Source organism: Stereum hirsutum, assembly GCF_000264905.1.
Source record: "Stereum hirsutum FP-91666 SS1 unplaced genomic scaffold STEHIscaffold_6, whole genome shotgun sequence".
NCBI lineage: Eukaryota > Fungi > Basidiomycota > Agaricomycetes > Russulales > Stereaceae > Stereum > Stereum hirsutum.
Genome location: NW_006763136.1, coordinates 2124970 through 2143299, shown reverse-complemented (window position 1 = coordinate 2143299; position 18330 = coordinate 2124970). Strand labels below are relative to the sequence as shown.

The following is an 18330-nucleotide window of genomic DNA, read 5'->3' as shown; positions in this document are numbered from 1 at the left end:
TCGTTGCCAAAGTGAGTCTCGACTCTGAATATCGATTTTTCACTTCTGATAACATCGGCGAAGACGGTTGATACAAAACCTCCCAGAGAAGACCCGCAAAAGAAGCCTGAGGACAAGGAACCTCCCCACTTTCATAGCCCTCGCTACTACCATTTTGCAGCGACACCACCCAGATGATCCGGTAGCTAACAAGACAAACACTGGCGAAGCATTTCGTGTTCTGCAGCACATCACGACACTTTTGGCAGCCGGGACACCGATGAAGGATCCTTACGCCTCTCATGTAGTCGCTGTTACCGCCAACGTCCAGCGCGACGCAACCAACTCGCTCGTTCTAGTCTCTCAAAACGCGAATAGCAGCACTTCTCTGCCGAAGACCGAGCTAAAGTCGCTGGGACCGGACGAGAGCATAGGTGGTGACGAAATCCTCAAGGGATGGGCCACAAGGGAGTGCGTCCTCATCGTCCCGCATTTTATTTTGTCGCTTCTGGCGATCCGAGTCTACTGGAGAAGCGACCAGCTGATTATTTAATTTACTTTTTCTTCGTCCATGTCAGCCTCGCCTCGCATTCCAAGAACGTTTTCGCGATCATCGATACACTTCGCAAAGACAATCCCGACCTTGAGTCCGCCGTACTCCGAGAAAACCTATTCCACCGATACGCCGTCAACCACTGCCACGTCAAGATTGCTGGCCGCATTCTCAAGGGCAACAGTCTCTGGACGACGCATCCTATGGATGCTCTCGCCGCCTATCCCCTCTCAGAACTACGCGACCGACTTTTGTTCCCCAGGACGCTGCAAGTCGCTAATGCTATCGTGGGGTGGCTTGAAGCAGAATACGGCATTCAACCCGTCCCACGGATGCCATCTACGACTGCCAGTGACTCCAGATCAGCGTCCTTTGAAGTCACTCGCGACAACGTCGGCCAATGGGTCAAAGCACTCACGGATACCTTCTCCCACCTGAAGGACGAATTGATTTCGAATAGGCGATACAAAGACGCGCTAGGAGAGCAGGAGGCGCTGCGTGCCTCTCTGCATTTGTTTTTGTTCCATCACTTGTTGAGGTGCCGAATCATCGACTTTCTGCTATCGGATGAATCGCTTGCAGAGAAAATGGTGAAGAGGCAGTCGCATATTTTAGGTTTGAACATAGGACTTGCGGAGCCAGGCGGTGGAGAGAATCCGGAGGAAGCACAGGAAACCGACGACGAAGATGATGATGGTAATCTTGATTTGGCCGTACCATGACTGGGTTTATGTTTAGGTTTCTGATTCTGGATATTTATCCCGATCCTTAGTGTTCGTTGAAGATCGCACGCCCGACCCGTCCGGGTCACGCGGCCCCATCGTTCGCTATTTGAGGACAATCGTTGCATGGACTGCAGCCGCGGAATCTCTTGCCCACCGACCTCCCCCGTCCCCTATACATGCCCATCTTGTTTCTATCCCCCATCCCACCATCCCAGACCTCGACACAGCTATCGCCAAATTCAAAATCAGGATCCTTGAACACCCTGGCTTGCAAGGATCGAAGGATGCGGCGGCAGCGCTTCTTGAACGCGATTTCAGGTTGAAGCCCAAGGCCGTGAAGAATGCGACGGTGCATGTTGAAACACTCATGATGGCTCTTGCTCATGCCTTCTGGTCACCAGGCGTCGCGAAGGAGTCCCAAAACAAGTTGGATATGACCGAGGAGGGTCGGAAAGTGCTCTTGGACGTATTCCAAGTCCGTTTAACTGGTCCTTTGATTTCTGTTTCACTCTCTGACCGTCCTCGTGGTAGCCAGACCCCGATTGCCACTAGCAAGAAGTGCTGCTGGTGCTGCTGGCAGCTATACCGCTACTGGCACCCTGACGACGGCTTGCATGCTCGATCATCGGGTGACGCTCCTCCCGATATCGTCCTTTTGGGCAGTCACTCGACCATCTTTCCTTGGTATCCTCCTTCTGTTGGAGTTCCAATCGAGTTCCTAAGAGAGTTAGAGGCAAAGCTGGAGACTATCTTGTTGGATGTCATGAAGGAGGGCTCGAAATCGCAAAGCAAGTCTGGACAGTCCTCTGCTCGCACCTCCAGCGAGGATGACCGCCCAAAACACGGGGCCAAGGTTCTACAGCTGTTCTTCAACGATTTGAGTGTATCGTGAAGCGTGCGTCCGCCTTTCTTCAAAAAGTCTGTCACCGGCGTTCGACCTGCCTATATGTCCGTCGTCGGCTGAGATTGTTCATGTTTCCTAACGTCGTGTCCCTTCTTCTCAAGACTGGAATGCTCGACTCGTAGGGCTGTGAGATTATCCCGTCGCACAGTGTTATATTTTCGCTTCAATCGAAGCCAGTCCTGTTGACTCGCTTACATATGATATGGCTGATTCTATGCATGCACGTATGTATATAATAATGTGTCCAGTTAATTTAGATCGACAAGCTGCCGCGCAGGTCGTGGAAGAACCACGTAGCAGTCGCGGTCGCAACAAAATGCACGTTGCGCACAGCGCAAGTTGCGGTAAACATCCAGCTTTCCGACAACCCAGTCGTTCCTCCATTGGAAGTTCCAACGACTTCCAATGCCTTGGCTCCTCGCCACCAAGTAAGTCAGGCAAGGCCGAGACCATTATCTATGGACGCCGAGAGACGATGCGAGACCAGGATCGAGGATTTAAAAGCCGCAATTCGTCCAGAATGCGCGGCCTATATAAGTCAGCGGTCGCGAGTCCCTTTCATATTTCGCAACGACTACTGTAAATATTATCGATCATCAACCGGTCAATATTTCAATAGCGAAAGAGCAAGGCTATATTTATCCTTACAACAGGCGCGCACTGGGTCAAACATAGGCCAACAACAGGCTTGGGGTCGCTCCCGCTCACTCTGGCGTGCGTATGATGCCTTGCGGTGAAGATATACAGTAGCGGCCTACATATATCCCAAAGCACCGAGGTTCCATCAGCATGTACGTGAGCCGCTTCATGAACTTTGCGGAAACATCCTCGAACTATCCCCGCGGATTAGGAACTTACGATAGGATGAAGGTCAAGGCGATGAGCGTACCCAGAATAGCCTATGTAGTGGACGCAAGATGGTCTTCTCTATGCTACCACGCATCATATCGCACCCAGACTGCCACGATCTAGCGTCTTGATGACTGTTAACGAGGCATGGTCCGGATAAATAACAGGTGAGTGGTTGATGAAAGAATGAAGACGAGGAGGATGCAAATGACAGCTCAATCACACGGTCATCCCTGTCAGGAGCGACGAGCGTGGTATAAAATGCAGCCAAGACCAAGAGCCAACCAGGACATGCTGAAAGAGAAACCGATGGTCCAGGAAATAATGGAGACCGTAGTCTTTCGCCGTGTCATTTCGAGTCCTTCGAATGGAGGACAGGGTAAAGGCGCCTGGATGATCCGAAAGCGAAGGCGTGCTCGCTGCCCACGACGGAGATGACGAAGAAGAAACGAATGTGGTGAGTCAACATCAACGTCGATGGACTTGCTGTGAACGTTTGAATACACGGCCGGGCTTTGGATGCTACTGATGAATCAGTTGGACGGTGTCCGAGTCGCGCCTGGCGGTCGGGCTTCCCGAACCTCCCGCTGAGTTATGTTTGAGCTGAGTCAGCAGGTGGCGTCATTATATCGCCACTTTGTCCGCTGGCTGAATTACTCCTTGCCGTTCTCTTCTGCATATAAAATGGCACTACCTGTCGAACACTCCTCATTACCCCTCCTCTTTCCCCATACACCACCCTGCCACTGTCATCCACCATCAGATGTCCCCCATGGTCGTCGAACTCGATAATTCTGCCTACACTAACGGGCATACCAACGGCAAGACCTCTTTGAAGAAGATTCACCAAAAGGACGTCGATGGCTTTGGCACTCGTGCCATCCATGTCGGCTCGGAGCCAGATCCCTCCACTGGCGCGGTCATCCCTGCCCTCTCTCTGAGCACGACGTACGCTCAGGACGGCGTCGGCAACCACAAGGTGAGCTTTTCGAGATTGTGGCAACGAGTCCTACATATCTCTCGCTCCATTTTCGGGGCATGGGTGCTACCCCCGGAGAATCCTGTCTCCCATTCATTCAGTTGTGCGTATAGATGTGTGAACAGCTCGGATGCTCCAGCGCTTTCTCTTACGTCCAATGTGGTCCACACAGTGGTACATAAATGCCGATTCAGTGCTTCAGTTTTTGGAAGACCAGTGAATATGGGAGTGTTAAGCTCCGCATCTCGGCATCCTTGTCATGCGTTATCTATGTGTCGAGCCTTGGGGGTCTCTATGCTCCCACATTCTTAATCGAAGGATGACTACCCGAACCTAAAGCATTCCGAATTCATCAGACCAGTTTTACGACCCGTGAACTTACCTGAAGCTGACTTCATTACCGTTCTCCATAGGGCTTTGAATACTCCCGTTCTGGCAACCCAAACCGCAATGCCCTTGAGAAGACCCTTGCATCGTTGGAATCCGGCGGAGCGCATGCCCTTGCATTCGCATCTGGTTCTGCCACGACCGCCACTATGATCAGCGCTCTTGGCCCGAACTCGCACGTCGTTAGCGTGAATGACGTCTACGGTGGTACATATCGCTACCTGTCTAAGGTAGCGCAAGCAAACCAGGGTGTCCAGACAACATTCGTCGATCTCGAAACCGCGAGCGAGGAAGCCATCCGCGACGCTATCCAGGAGAACACCAAGGTCAGCCGCAAACCCCCTTTTGACTCCTACCCACATCTCATGCTCATACCGAATTCCATCGTTTGTATTCCGAATGCTATAGTTGATCTGGATTGAATCACCGACTAACCCCACATTGCGCCTGATCGACATCCCCCGTATCACCTCCATCGCTCGCTCACACCCGTCCAACCCCCTTGTTCTCGTCGATAACACCTTCCTCTCACCGTTCTACTCCTCGCCCCTCCTCCTAGGCGCCGATATCGTCTTACACTCCCTCACCAAATACGTCAACGGCCACTCCGACGTCGTAATGGGTGCCCTCATCCTCCCAGCGCATCACACCGAACTCCATTCCCGCCTCGCCTTCCTCCAAAACGCCATTGGCGCCATCCCCAGCCCACACGACTGCTGGCTCGCTCAGCGTGGCGCCAAGACTTTGCATGTGCGCATGAAGGAGCACGGAAGAAACGCACTGATGGTGGCGAGAGCGTTGGAGAAGAGTCCGCTAGTGAAGGAAGTGATCTACCCCGGACTCGTCTCACATCCACGTAACGCCCTCGCTCGTTCTTCCCTCTCGCCGCACGCCTCTCGTTTCGTCGAATCTTACCTCTCCTCCGAGAAGGCCTCGCTCGACTTGGACGGCGAGTCGGCATACGACGGCTCATTCCCGTACGGCGGCATGATCTCCTTCCGCATCCTGGGCGGCCTCCGCGAATCCCAACGTTTCCTCAAAGCTACGCGTCTCTTCACGCTCGCTGAATCCCTCGGTGGCGTTGAGAGTCTTGCGGAGCTGCCCGCGCAGATGACACACGGGTCTATTCCCGAGGCGGACAGGACGAGGCTTGGGATTGGTGAAGACTTGATCAGGTTGAGTGTTGGGATTGAGGAGGGTGAGGATCTAGTCAGGGATGTGCTGACTGCTTTAGAGATCGCGTTGACGGACGAGGAGATATAAAGTTTGGTTGAGCATCTTGTTGGGAATGTGTTTTGAAGTAACTTATTCGCTGTGAATTGTTTTGCATAAAGGATTGTTTAGTGTATATACTGTACTCTTTGTATCTCGACTACTAGCGGCTACTCTTCGTCCCCTGTAGATTACCTTACTCGCCGCTCATATAACAAATTGGGTTATGGACTTTGAATGTCACCGGGTGTTATCAACAGCAGACATGCTCATAATTCCTTCGCATTGCGCAATACCTATGGCATGGAGTCCGATTCTCGGCGAAGAAGCAACATTGCTGTAGAAAAACCGCATAAGACGTCCTCGCCACTTAGTCCAATTTCAAATGATATGAGTAAAGAGTTTGTTCCACCCAGATTCTGCCGTTCAATGCGCAAACTCTGAAATACAGGAAGCAAGTCAAAGGAATTCGCTTTGATTCGCGTACGAACAACTCTTGGAAGAGCATGGACAAACGCCGTCTTTCGAGCTCATCATGCCGTTCAGAGGGTTTAAAACTTCGGGAATTTTCATTAAACGACTCAACGCTCAAACGATACACATGTGGACCCAATCCTGCGAGATAAATAGAACAGTAGTAAACAGTGTCGATAGGGGTGGGATTATAACAGTAAAAAGAAGACGGAAGGACGGGGAGGAGGGAGGGTACTGGAAGTCAGTCATCCCGCAAGAAAGGGAGCAGTGGTATGCATAGATGTTCGGACTCGAACACGTAGATGATGAAAATGTGGGCGAAAAATAATGAGGGGGGGAAGGGAGATAGCGCAAGTAGGGATATACTCTGCAAACTCTATAGCCATCGAAGCCATGTCACTGTGCTCTAAGCCTGTGCCTTCTCCGCCTCGCTCTCCGCACTGCTCCCCGTTCCATCAATGTGCGCCGTATGATGATGTCTCGGCTCCCGTCCACCATCCGTAGCATTAACCCTATCCTTCGCAACACCCGCCACCTCATCTCTATGCCCAATCTCCATCTCCAATCCAACATAATCATACGCAAACTCGCCCATCTCATAATCATCCATCCCGACGATCTCAGCCTCCTCGGACTCGATGCGCATACGGAGCCCGGGGATGAAGTGCATGATCCAGAGGATGATGGTGGTCATGACGAAGGAGTAGGCGAGACCGGAGGTGGAGTCGGCGAGCTGGTATCCGAGCTGGATGTAGTTGTGGTCGAGCCAACCGCCGGGAATTACGGCGACGCCATCGAAGCCGGCGACGGAGGCTTGGGCAAAGAGACCGGTGAGGATCTGGGTGATGTAGACCGTGAGTACTCGAATGGAAAGATATGAGGGAAAGGTGTGAAAACGCACGTTACCGACGATACCGCCAATGGTGTGGACGGCGAAGATATCGAGCGAGTCGTCGTAGTTCAGGAGGAACTTGAGTTGAGTGGCGAAGTTGCAGCATGTTCCGCCAAGGACACCGAAAAGGACAGCAGCGGCTGTAATTCACATACAAATCCGCGTCAGGAAATATTCATTTAGAACTCGGTCAGAAAGTGAAAACTCACGAGAACCGACGAAACCAGATCCAGGGGTGATAGCAACAAGGCCAGCGATAGCTCCAGAGCAGAAGCCAACGGCGGACCATTTACGCTCCAACCTCCAATCCCAGAACATCCAGGTCAATCCACCGACACTGGCGGCCAAGTTGGTGACGATGCAAGCCTGGAGGGCACGGAGGTTGGCGCTCAAAGCGGAGCCACCGTTGAAGCCGAACCAACCGAACCACAGAAACACTGTGCCGAGGACGACGTAGGTGGTGTTATGGGGCTTGTACGCGAGGCGGTCGGTACCATATCCTCTCCTCTTTCCGAGGTAAATACTGATGGCGAGCGCAGCGGTACCCGAGGAGATGTGAACGGGTGTTCCGCCGGCAAAGTCGAGACCGCCCATGACGAACGACCAACCGTTGGAGTTCCAGGTCCAGCAGGCGATAGGGTTGTATACGATGGTCGACCAGACGAATACGAATACGAGGGTTGGGCCGAGTCGTGCGCGCTCAGCGATGGCACCGAGAGCGAGCATGGGGGTGATGGCGGCGAACATGAGCTGGAAGACGCAGAATGCGATGGCGGGAATGCGAGTGGATCCAATGGAGGGTTGTTCAAGGACACCCTTCAAGCCGAAATATTTCAAGTCGCCGATGTAAGCGTTGCCAGTCTCGCTGAATGCAAGCGAGTAGCTGTAAGGACAATACGATCAGCTGCCGGTCATTTGAGCGGGGACAAAGAAGCTGCTAACCCCCAGAAGAACCACTAAGATATTCGCAAGAAATGAGTGACCGGTGAATTCCGAATAAGGCAAGAAGGATACGCACCTCGAAAGATACGACTGCAAGTGTCATCATACTTGCCCAAATCATGGAGAGGGCATTTTTCCTTCTAAGGAGACCGGAATAGAAGAAACCAACACCGGGGATCATGATCCAGACGAGTGCGGTAGCGGAAATAATCCATGCGATATCTCCCAGGTTGTACACCACTGTGGTATCCGAGGAGGCGTCGTACCAGTTAAGGTCGCCGGCTAGACGAAAAAGAAATATATCAATATTGTGAGACTTTAACAAGGGCGAGACAGATCGAGCGAATTCTTTCCGCACTTGGTATGTGCACAAAGATAATGGTGGAGAAAGGGCGGGGGAGCGGATGCAAACGATAACTTACAGGCGTCGTATGTGATGTTCACCATGTTGAACAAGACTTAAAGAAGGGGCTCTTGCTCGTCGCCAACGGTGAAAACGACGTTGGGTGCTTCGTGGGAGAGAGAAGGAAAAGAGGAGGGAACACGAAAAGCGCTGACGGTCGTGCGCTCGTCCATGATAAGAAGGCTGGAAACCGCCGTCGGCGCCTGCTTTCCGTTCATTCATTGCAAAGCGACGGTCTGCAAGCTGTGAAAGATAGCGAATACGGCATTCTGATTGGCCGATATGTATGTTCAACCATCAGGACCCCGATCATGTCCTCTCCTGATTTCCCCCCGACGTCGTCCGACCCCTCTCCTCGCCGCGCATTATTACCCGGCCGCTGTCGCTTTCTCAACTATCGGTAATGCACTTCCGGAAGCAAGCCCTCTTGAACTGTCGGAGCCGCGCAGAACACAAGCCGCGGCGGGTGACTGAGGTCCGTCAAGCCAAGCCAGCCGAGGAAGCTCGCCCCAAGCTTCTACCCCGTGTCCCTGGCCTTGCCCCATCTTCTCGCAGCCAGGAACGATCTATCAATCTTCTTAAACCACCGACCTCCACCAGAACGTCTTCTTCAGGCTGACTCGGTCCTCGGTCGCCACAACTCCTGCAAAATACATTGCATGGCGTATTTGCTCTCGTTCTGGGTAGACTTATGCTGTCTCTGGAAAATCCGCAGGTGTCCATATTCACAACAGAACTATCCCCATCGCCTTGTTTTTGACTCGCATACCCCTTACCACTTGTCGTCGGTAAGAGTACCATCCCCGTGCTGCGTCGATGGGCGGCGGCGGCGACGTCGCTGCCCGATCTCTCTGCAAGATCGTTGAAGCTATCTCTACGTCCGGTTACTCACACGTGTTTCGTCGCCGACGTTTATTTTGCCTCCGTTCAAGCTGGCAGCACGATTCCCGCCAACTTCCGCTATCTTGGCCCTCCTTTCCTCGCCTTCCGATATTTTCCGATCGTCGTACGATCAATCCTCAGTTTACTCCTGTAAGGTGCCAAAGCTTGTCCGTTCTCAAACTCAATGCCTCGGACTCTGCAAGCCACTGCTTCAACTGAGGTTGGCAGCTTTCCAGTTCTGGTCCGTATTGATGACTTTTCACAGGAACACAATCATTTTCATGGACCTGCATAACAGGAGGATCACACTCGGCGTGGCACGTCGGTAATGATCAAGCTCGTGTTCCCCCCCTCCTCTTTTGAACTACATCGCTTTGAGCTGTGTGGGCCTCGCCTTGGTAGCTTTGGCCGTCACCCTCGGGACAATCTCGACGGCGTTGCTTGTTCACCATCGTACGTCCACTTGGTAGCTGCCGATCCACCCATCACTGAGTCGACGCATATTGTGCGCGATTTTCACGCACTCCACCTTTCGTTGGCAGTGTCATGTCTCTGTTCATTCATCTTACCATATATGCCCGGGCGCAATGCGTTGCTACCATCTCGTGCTCTAGGCAGTTGTTTGACAGGCTGATGCGGCCTGAAAGGCTGTATTATACCCTCAGGTCGGTCTCTGTCATAGGTTTATCAGGTTCCACTGGGGCTCTCTGCATTCCAATCTCAACGCCAGTGTCACCTTTCACTCGATTGAAGACACCGCTTCTCCTTTCTTGACGTGAACCACAAACCCCGATGACGCAACTCTTTCCCTTCACACGAACAGAAATCCAAACATCCCTCTTCAGGATCAATGTTCTCCTGCGCCGTGTCCGCTGCATGTCCCGAACCAGAAACTCCAAGTGATCCGATTCGGTCCAGAATGGGAGACCGCTTGGTTATCACCCAGTGAGCTTCTGACTTTTAATACTTGTTCTCCGCAAGTTCCTCCGCTCCGAACTGAGACGAGAACGCGAGACCTTGGGCTTGTTGACCGTTGAGAGAGAGAAGCGAACGCAACGCGCGTCGCACAAATATGGACCCATACGTACACGTGTCTCTTACATAAGCGGTCCTGTTATCCTTTTCGAGCATTTTCGTCTTGCCTCTCTCCTCAGAGCAATATCAAAGCCTGAGGAGTGAGTCTTTCTATTTTCTGTCTACACTAGTACTGTACTGACTTTGTGTAGTTATTTCCTCATCTATCGTTGTCGTACAGGTACTATTTAGAGCAATATCAAAGCCTGAGGATTATTTCCTCATCTATCGTTGTCGTACAGATCCCCTTTCGGTCCAGCTGCCTGACAGGTTATGGGCCCTGGCTCCCTCGCAATGTCTACCGAAGATTTCACAAAGTTTAACCCTCGCCTCGAAGTGCTTAGAGAAGATGGCGCAAATTATCCTAACTGGATCGATATCGCCACCAATGCCTTCGAGCGTCGCAAGCTTCGGCGACATCTCAATGGGACTGCCAAGAAACCGAAAGAGATCATACAAAGGGATGATGGCTCATGGTATTATGCCGATGGTTCGCTCTCTCCACTCAGTGACGATGAAGTGGATGCTGTCGAGAAGGAATGGGATGAGTACGCCTCAAAGGAGGCCACGATAAGGGAGATAGTCTACTCAGCGGTAACCCCCTCGGTCCTCATTCAGATCAAGGGTGAGCCGACAGCCGCGAAGATGTGGACTACACTCAAGAAGATCTATGAGAACAAGGGTACCGATGCGAGGATTGAGGTCGCTCGCCAAATGCGAGCTCTCCGCTGCCCCGAAGGGGCCAACCCACGCACAACCCTGACGAAGATGCAGAATTATCGCGAGCAGCTCGCCCTCATGAGCGCTCCCATCGATAACGCTACTTTCCTATCCGACATTCGTACAGCTCTTCCCTCTTCCTATACTCTCCCCCTCGGCACTCTCGAAGCTATTTCCCTCTCGACTAAAATCCCCACCGACATCAACCTCGCTATCAACCTCGTCTATCAACACTACGACAGTCAAGTCAAGGACAAGAACGCTGGCGGCGAACCGTCCAACGACAATGCCGCGTTAAGCAATGAGCGGGGTGGTGGCGGTCGAGGAGGCGGGAGGAAACCGAAGTCGAAGAAGACCTGCTCGAATTGCGGCAGGGAGGGGCATGATCAGCCGAACTGCTATTCGAAGGGTGGCCCAAAGGAAGGTCAAGCACCCTGGCAGAAGAAGAAAACAGCGGCATCAGCAACCGGTTCGAAGAAGGATGTCTCCCTCGCCACTATCGTAACGGAAGAGACAGCCGCTGGCACGACGGGTACTTACCAGGGCACGATCGTCGACTCTGGTGCGACCTCTCACTTCTGTCCTATCAAATCCCTCTATATCACCTTCTGCGACATCGACCCCGTTCCCGTCACATCCTCCGAAGGCCGTACCTTCCAGGCTATCGGCCAAGGCGACGTCCGGATCCCTCTCCCGATGGGCGAGAATAACCCCCCGACCTATGTCATCCTGAAGGGGGCGCTCTACGCGCCTGGTACCGCCTACACCATGCTATCCATGGGTGTCCTCGACCAGCGTGGATGCTCGTTCCAGATCGAGGGTGGCTTATGCGTGATTCGCACTGCCAAACCCGAACGCCGTGTCATAGGCCGCATTCCTCTCCGGAACGGGCTCTATCGCATCGCGGACCCTCCAACCTCCCCATCTATCCACACCGCTGCCCTATCGTCTACCAAGATCTCCATCAGCGACTTTCATCGTGCCGCCAACCATATCTCTCACGACACCCTACGCAGTGGCATCCTCAGCGGTGCTATACTCGGCGTCAACCTCGACCTCGACTCCAAACCCGAGCCGTGCGACATCTGCGTCAAGGCTAAGGCCATCCGGAAGTCCTTCCCGAAGGAAAGCTCCAGGGAGGGTGTCACTAACTACGGAGATAAGGTCGTCACGGATGTCTGGGGCCCCGCCGAAGTAACCTCACTCGGGGGCGCCAACTACTCTGTCCAATTCCTCGACCTCGCCAGCCACGAAGTGCGCACCTATCCGATGAAGAAGAAGTCAGATACGTTCGAGATCTACAAAGGGAAGTACGAACCGTGGGTGGAAGTCCAGCGCGAAGCGCGAATCAAGATCCTCGGATCGGACCGTGGTGGAGAATTCACCAGCGACGAGTTTCGTGCCCACACCGACCGTCGCGGCACCATCCGTCACCTCACTGTCCATGACTCCCCTCAGTCCAACGGACCTGCCGAACGACTGAATCGTACGCACCTCAACGACGGGCGTGCTATGCTCGCATCGTCTGGCCTGCCGAAGTTCCTATGGGCGGAGGCCCAACATCACGCCGCTTGGTTGCGTAACCGCACCCCGACGAAAGCTCTCCCAGACGGTCGGACCCCCCACGAAGTTGCTACTGGCAAGAAGCCTAACCTCAGCAGCCTTATACCCTGGGGCACCCGAGTCTGGGTGAAGAACCTCGACGCCAAGAAGCTCGAGCCCCGCGTTGTTGAGGGCCACTTCATTGGCTACGACGAGGAGTCGAAGGGCTTACGAATTTACTGGGCAGGGAAGCGACGCGTCAGCGTCGAACGCGATGTCTACCCTACGCAAGATGATGCCCTCGCACCTGAGACTGTTCCAATCGAGGGAGGGTACGATGATGACAGCGATATCCACAGTCCCCCGGTGCCGAAGGCGAATTCACCGCCGAATCCATCTCCATCTCCGACACCTCTCACCTCTCACCCAAGCTCACCAGCTCAACCGTCACCTCCACCTACTATCCGTCGACTCCCCGATGGGCTACCTCCCGCAGACGAAAACTACGGGCGCGGTCACCGAGCGCGAAACGCTCCGGGTTTCTACAAAGGCCAAGCCGTTGCCGAAGTGGGAGCTGCCGGTGTTATCGACGGGGATTGGTTGAAGATGTTGAGTAGGCAGGGTTTCGAGGTCGAATGGGAGGATGTAGCGAACAACGTTATGTTGCCTGCCGAGTTTGCGTTAGTCGTGAACCACGGCGGCGACCCCTCGACCATTTACGAGGCACTATCGCACCCGGTGGAAGGAGGTGCATGGCGGGATTCGATTTTGGCCGAACTAGACCAGATCGAAGGCAAAGGGACATGGGAGGCTGTCGAGCTACCTCCAGACGCGAACGTCATCGACACCCGCTATGTCTTTAGGCGTAAACCTATCGAAACAGGCGAAATCAGTAAGCTGAAGTCCAGGATCGTCGCGAGAGGATTTACCCAACGGTTCAATATCGATTACTTCGAGACGACCTCACCCGTCGTCAAACTCTCCACTCTCCGACTCATCCTGACTGTTGCCGCAAGGAGGAACGCATCTGCACGTCAAGCCGATGTCAAAAATGCGTATCTCAATGCCGATTTCCATGAGGAGGCTTACCTCAGGCCACCACCACTCTACGAAGAGTTTCGGCCCGGTTTCCAGCGAACCAGCCCGAACGGACGACCGATTGTCTTCAAGTTGAAGAAATGCCTGTATGGAACGAAACAGGCTGGGCGCGGCTGGTACCAAAAGCTCCGTTCGACCTTCCAATCCCTAGGCTACTCCGTATGTCAGTCCGACGAAGCGGTGTTCTTCAAGTTCAACGAGGACGGGACGTACGTTATTGTGGCGGTGGCGGTCGACGACTTCACCATCGTTACCAGCACAGACGAGATGGCCGATGACCTGATCAAGGAACTCAATCAGCATTTCGAACTCGTAGACCTTGGACCTGTGAAGTGGCTATTGGGATTCCACCTCGTTCGTGATCCTATCCGACACACCATCAGCATGGGCCAGCAGGCCTACATCACCGACATTATCGCACGCATGGGGCTGCAAGACTCAGCGCCGGTGCTCACGCCGATGGAACCGAACGCCGACTATAGCTACGGTAACCTCGCGTTATCGAGCGAGGTCCTCAGTTCACGCGATCAATCCATATACCGTCAAGGTATAGGCGCGCTCATGTACGCGTCCGTGGGCACTCGACCCGACATCACTTTCGCGGTCTCGACACTCTCCCAATTCCTCGAGAAACCGCACAAGACTCACATGAAGGCACTTCATCGTGTCTTCAAGTACCTGAAAGGTACGCGCGAACTCCGACTCGTGCTCGGCGGAAACGACGAGGACGCGGAGCCTTTGGGCTATTCGGATGCCGACTGGGCCGGCCAACTTCACCGTCATTCCATCACCGGTTACGAATTCTTCTTTGGATCGTCTCCGATTTCGTGGAGGTCCAAGAAGCAGCCCGTAGTCGCGCTCTCGAGCACGGAATCCGAGTACATCGCACTCACGGACGCGGCCAAGGAGCTGATCTGGCTCCGAAAACTGGTCGACGAACTCCAGTTCTATCCGCTCGCCGAAGGGACCACTCTCTATTGTGACAATCAAGGTGCAATCACACTTACCAGAGACTCGACGTTCCACGCCCGCACCAAACACATTGACATCCGCTTCCACTACATCCGCCAAATCGTCGAGGCGCGCGACGCGCGTATCATCTACTGTCCCACAGACGAGATGGTTGCCGATATGTTCACCAAACCTTTGGGAAGGGTGAAGTTGGAGAAGTTCAGGGAAATGTCGAAGTTGGAGGCTGTTATAGTGAAAGATGTCGCGGGCGAAAAGGAAGCTTGACGAAGCGTTCCGTTCGAGGGAGGGTGTTGACCGTTGAGAGAGAGAAGCGAACGCAACGCGCGTCGCACAAATATGGACCCATACGTACACGTGTCTCTTACATAAGCGGTCCTGTTATCCTTTTCGAGCATTTTCGTCTTGCCTCTCTCCTCAGAGCAATATCAAAGCCTGAGGAGTGAGTCTTTCTATTTTCTGTCTACACTAGTACTGTACTGACTTTGTGTAGTTATTTCCTCATCTATCGTTGTCGTACAGGTACTATTTAGAGCAATATCAAAGCCTGAGGATTATTTCCTCATCTATCGTTGTCGTACAGATCCCCTTTCGGTCCAGCTGCCTGACAGGGCTTGTATGGAAGCGTGCCAGCAGAAAAGTGACTCAGTCCTCAGGCAATCTTGGGCTTGTCGCTCCCGTGCTGTTCTTGGCTCGCTGGTGTGCTCGTCCATGGTTTTTATTCGGAGGCCGTGCACTACTGCATGCGTGCGTGTGCCTACCACGTATACAGGGCACTTGAGAATGTTGGCCCCGCTTTGAGTGAAGCCTCTAGTCTTTGGAGAGAACATGCTACTAGATGGTCCAACTTATGTGGTATTCTAGTTCACGATAAGCCCATGCTTTTACAACGCAGGCTAGCGGTCCTGACAATAGTCTCGGCGCCGTTATCATCAGGCCTTCAGGTATATACCCCCAGACACTGTTCGGTCTCTTTCGTAACTCCTGTTCCGCTGAATGATCTGTACATTGCAATTATCACGAGCTCCTCGAATATTCTGAGCATCCTTTTGACCATAGCTCGACTGTCAAAGTGAGATGTGACGAGGTAGACAGACCTACTCAACTTATAAGATCGAATTACAGTGTCTCGGCTCCAAGGATCTCAGCACAAAGTACGACCAAGTGTATATCGGTCCACAACAACTTCATTATAAGACATACTCCGAATCAAGCGTCCCAATTTCGTATGGTGGTGGGCGAAAGCCAGTGTGGCGTCGCCACAGTGAAACAGCGTACGGTGGCGTGACAAGCGCGATTTGGTTCTGATGATGTCATGGCTAACGTCGCGTCGCGAAGGTGAACTTGTTGAGGCCAAACCGACCTGTTTCTTGCCATTACTTGCTTTCCCCTGTCCAATCCTGCCAGTGCTCATACGCATAAATTCTGCTATCCATAATTCTAATAACACTCCATCGTCTTGTGTTTACACTGGGCTTTTCAGTCCTCCGCCCCTGAGTTCTTGGAATTAGAGGAAGCCTTTACTACGTTACGAGTCGAAGCGGTCGACTCAAGATTGCTCAAAGCCGTAGCATAGCAGGTAGGGGCAGAACCATCACATCTCGTTTTCATCTCACTGTGGCTTATTTCCCCCCCCTTCCAGTGAGCCATCTCCAAGCAAATCATGTCCACCGCAGAGTGCGTCGGAACCCCCCAGCATGGTGATTATAACCCTCAATCCGGATCGTTCGCAGTACTCAATACATTCATGTCTGCAGAATCTGGAGGTATCAACCAAAGCCTGCCTGAAACTCCTCACGAGATCCACACCCGTAGTCAACTCAATCAAGAATCCCGTCTCTGTGCGCTGCCCGCCGAGATAATATCCCACATACTCGTTTGCCTCGCCGACGTCGACGAGCCATGGGGCTTTGCCGGCACACGATCCCTTGGATGGTTCAAAGTCCTTCACGTCTGTCGCCGTATCCGCGAGGTCGCGCTTACCACTCCCCGTCTTTGGAACAACATATGTTTTGACCTAGGCTCGGACTGCACGAGAGAGATGATGGAGAGGGCGAGAGTTGTGCCCGTCACGGTATTGCGCCACTGCCGCCGTAAGGGCGAGACGCTTGGCCCAGAGGTGAAAGAATATGTCCCACAAAATCTATGGCACATCCGTCGCTTGATGCTGTCAGGACCTTCAGACGAGGTTGAAAAACTAGTGCACAAACTCGTTCACCCCGCGCCAATGCTGGAGGATATCCACTTCTGGCCTCAAACTCTCGACAGATCCGAGCCGATACCTATGCCCCCGGTGCTCTTCGCAGGACATACACCCCGTCTTCACAGTGTCGTGCTCGATTATTGCACCATACACTGGGACTCGCCGATGTTCAGGAACTTGATTCGGCTCGAGCTCTGTGTCGACCGCGGATCCGCTCCACCGCCACTCATGAGCAAACTCCTGGATATTCTGGACACGATGCCGTTGCTCGAGTCGTTCAGGCTGGAGTACTGTCTTCCAATGTTACAGTCCCCCTCGGTACCATCCATTACCCGTGTCTGTTCACTCCCGAATCTTCTCACCCTCACACTCGGTGGCCGGGCGTTAGACATCGTGCACTTGATGCGGTCCATATCCTATCCCGCCACCACATCGTTACATCTCGACCTAGACGCCTGGGACGCCGACCCCACCCTCCACGAAGGCAAAGACTGCTGCGCCATCCTGCCTGTCCTCAGAGCTCAACTCGAACGGGCCGCGGACCCCATAATCACCAAGTTATCAACCATCCCCTTCACGCCGAACGTGTACAATGCACATGCTGTGGGCAATATCGACGGTACCAAGATCCGCATCGACCTTAGAGTCAAACTCCCCATGCCGGACGAGTACAGCGGCGTCGAGTTCCTGGCGGACTTCCATGACTCGCTGCCCGGTGTGGAGGCCTGCGAAACCGTCCGCGCTCATTTCTGCGAGATGATGGACGCGGACGATTGGCTTACGGTGTATAACGGCCTCAACAACGTGAAGAGGTTCGAAGTGACGTACCCAAATTCCATCGTCAGTTTGATCGAGGCTTTGGGGGAAGTTATGCGCCGCGAGTACGAGATTCAAGTTGGCGCTACCACTCAAATAATATCGCACACTCTTCCACGTCTGTTCCCACACCTTCTCGACTTGGACTTCACTTGTGTCGACTTTGAGACGCCAGAGAAAGACGAAGAAGGAGATGAGCATGGTGGTGAAGGCTTTGGTGGAGAGGGCGAAGATGAGCGACAGGAGAAGGAGCCGCCGTTTGTGTTGTTGCAAAGATGTCTACAGAAACGCGCAGAGTTGGGTTCACCGCTGGAGCGTCTGGGCATTCAGTCCTCGGAGATCAAGAGGTCACAGGTCAATTTACTCTCGGAGGTGGTACCTAACCTTTCTTGGGATGAGAAGGAGATGGATCACGAATGAAGTTGGGTCATGAATATCCGCGGGCCGTATGAGCAGCTCTCTTGTACCAGAGGGGCTCCTCTCCATATGCGTAGCAAGTGCTTAATCTTGATTCTTTCCTCTTGGAGGATATGTGTACATGCACGGATAGACCATTGTTGCCACATAGCTCGCATACAGAGGTGAAGCTGGACATCATCATCAAAAGCAGCATATTTTGTGTGGCCTCGACTCCTTCCGCGCCGATCCGTTGCGTCCGCAACTGAGCGCCTAAAATGCGGCAGGTGCGCTGACATAGTGGAGGCTCCTGGAATGCGTTTGCGCCGGA

At 53.3% G+C, this 18330-nt stretch overlaps 4 protein-coding genes across 4 annotated transcripts; 3 read left to right on the top strand and 1 right to left on the bottom strand.

The window, feature by feature from the left end:
- Positions 1 to 127: 127 nt before the first annotated feature.
- Positions 128 to 2149, top strand: STEHIDRAFT_168352 (uncharacterized protein; the record flags this gene model as incomplete). Its single annotated transcript, XM_007303805.1, has 4 exons — positions 128 to 450; positions 558 to 1228; positions 1305 to 1732; positions 1793 to 2149. The coding sequence occupies exons 1-4, from the start codon at positions 260 to 262 to the stop codon at positions 2147 to 2149; spliced, it is 1647 nt and encodes a 548-aa protein (XP_007303867.1). The 5' UTR covers positions 128 to 259.
- Positions 2150 to 3740: 1591 nt separating this feature from the next.
- STEHIDRAFT_121266 (uncharacterized protein) lies at positions 3741 to 5795 on the top strand. The gene is made up of 3 exons (XM_007303804.1): positions 3741 to 3989; positions 4403 to 4702; positions 4785 to 5795. The coding sequence occupies exons 1-3, from the start codon at positions 3783 to 3785 to the stop codon at positions 5637 to 5639; spliced, it is 1362 nt and encodes a 453-aa protein (XP_007303866.1). The 5' UTR covers positions 3741 to 3782; the 3' UTR covers positions 5640 to 5795.
- Positions 5796 to 6149: 354 nt separating this feature from the next.
- Positions 6150 to 8565, bottom strand: STEHIDRAFT_96901 (ammonium transporter). Its single transcript, XM_007303803.1, has 6 exons — positions 8319 to 8565; positions 7973 to 8178; positions 7897 to 7910; positions 7164 to 7837; positions 6964 to 7094; positions 6150 to 6900 (listed from the first exon to the last, which is right to left on the bottom strand). Exons 1-6 carry the CDS (start codon positions 8341 to 8343, stop codon positions 6469 to 6471), a joined length of 1482 nt encoding a protein of 493 aa, XP_007303865.1. The 5' UTR covers positions 8344 to 8565; the 3' UTR covers positions 6150 to 6468.
- Positions 8566 to 16247: 7682 nt separating this feature from the next.
- On the top strand, positions 16248 to 18023 carry STEHIDRAFT_139258 (uncharacterized protein; the record flags this gene model as incomplete). Its single annotated transcript, XM_007303802.1, has 1 exon — positions 16248 to 18023. The coding sequence occupies one exon, from the start codon at positions 16248 to 16250 to the stop codon at positions 18021 to 18023; it is 1776 nt and encodes a 591-aa protein (XP_007303864.1).
- Positions 18024 to 18330: the final 307 nt, after the last annotated feature.

Bases quoted from the DNA above. Each gene is read 5' to 3' on its own strand.
- STEHIDRAFT_121266 (XM_007303804.1), top strand. From the start codon at position 3,783: ATGGTCGTCGAACTCGATAATTCTGCCTACACTAACGGGCATACCAAC. The intron at 3,990-4,402 runs GTGAGCTTTTCG...CGTTCTCCATAG, and splicing joins ACGGCGTCGGCAACCACAAG to GGCTTTGAATACTCCCGTTC. The intron at 4,703-4,784 runs GTCAGCCGCAAA...CGAATGCTATAG, and splicing joins CTATCCAGGAGAACACCAAG to TTGATCTGGATTGAATCACC.
- STEHIDRAFT_96901 (XM_007303803.1), bottom strand. From the start codon at position 8,343: ATGGTGAACATCACATACGACGCCT. The intron at 8,179-8,318 runs GTAAGTTATCGT...TTTTTCGTCTAG, and splicing joins GAACATCACATACGACGCCT to CCGGCGACCTTAACTGGTAC. The intron at 6,901-6,963 runs GTGCGTTTTCAC...TACATCACCCAG, and splicing joins TTGGCGGTATCGTCGGTAAC to ATCCTCACCGGTCTCTTTGC.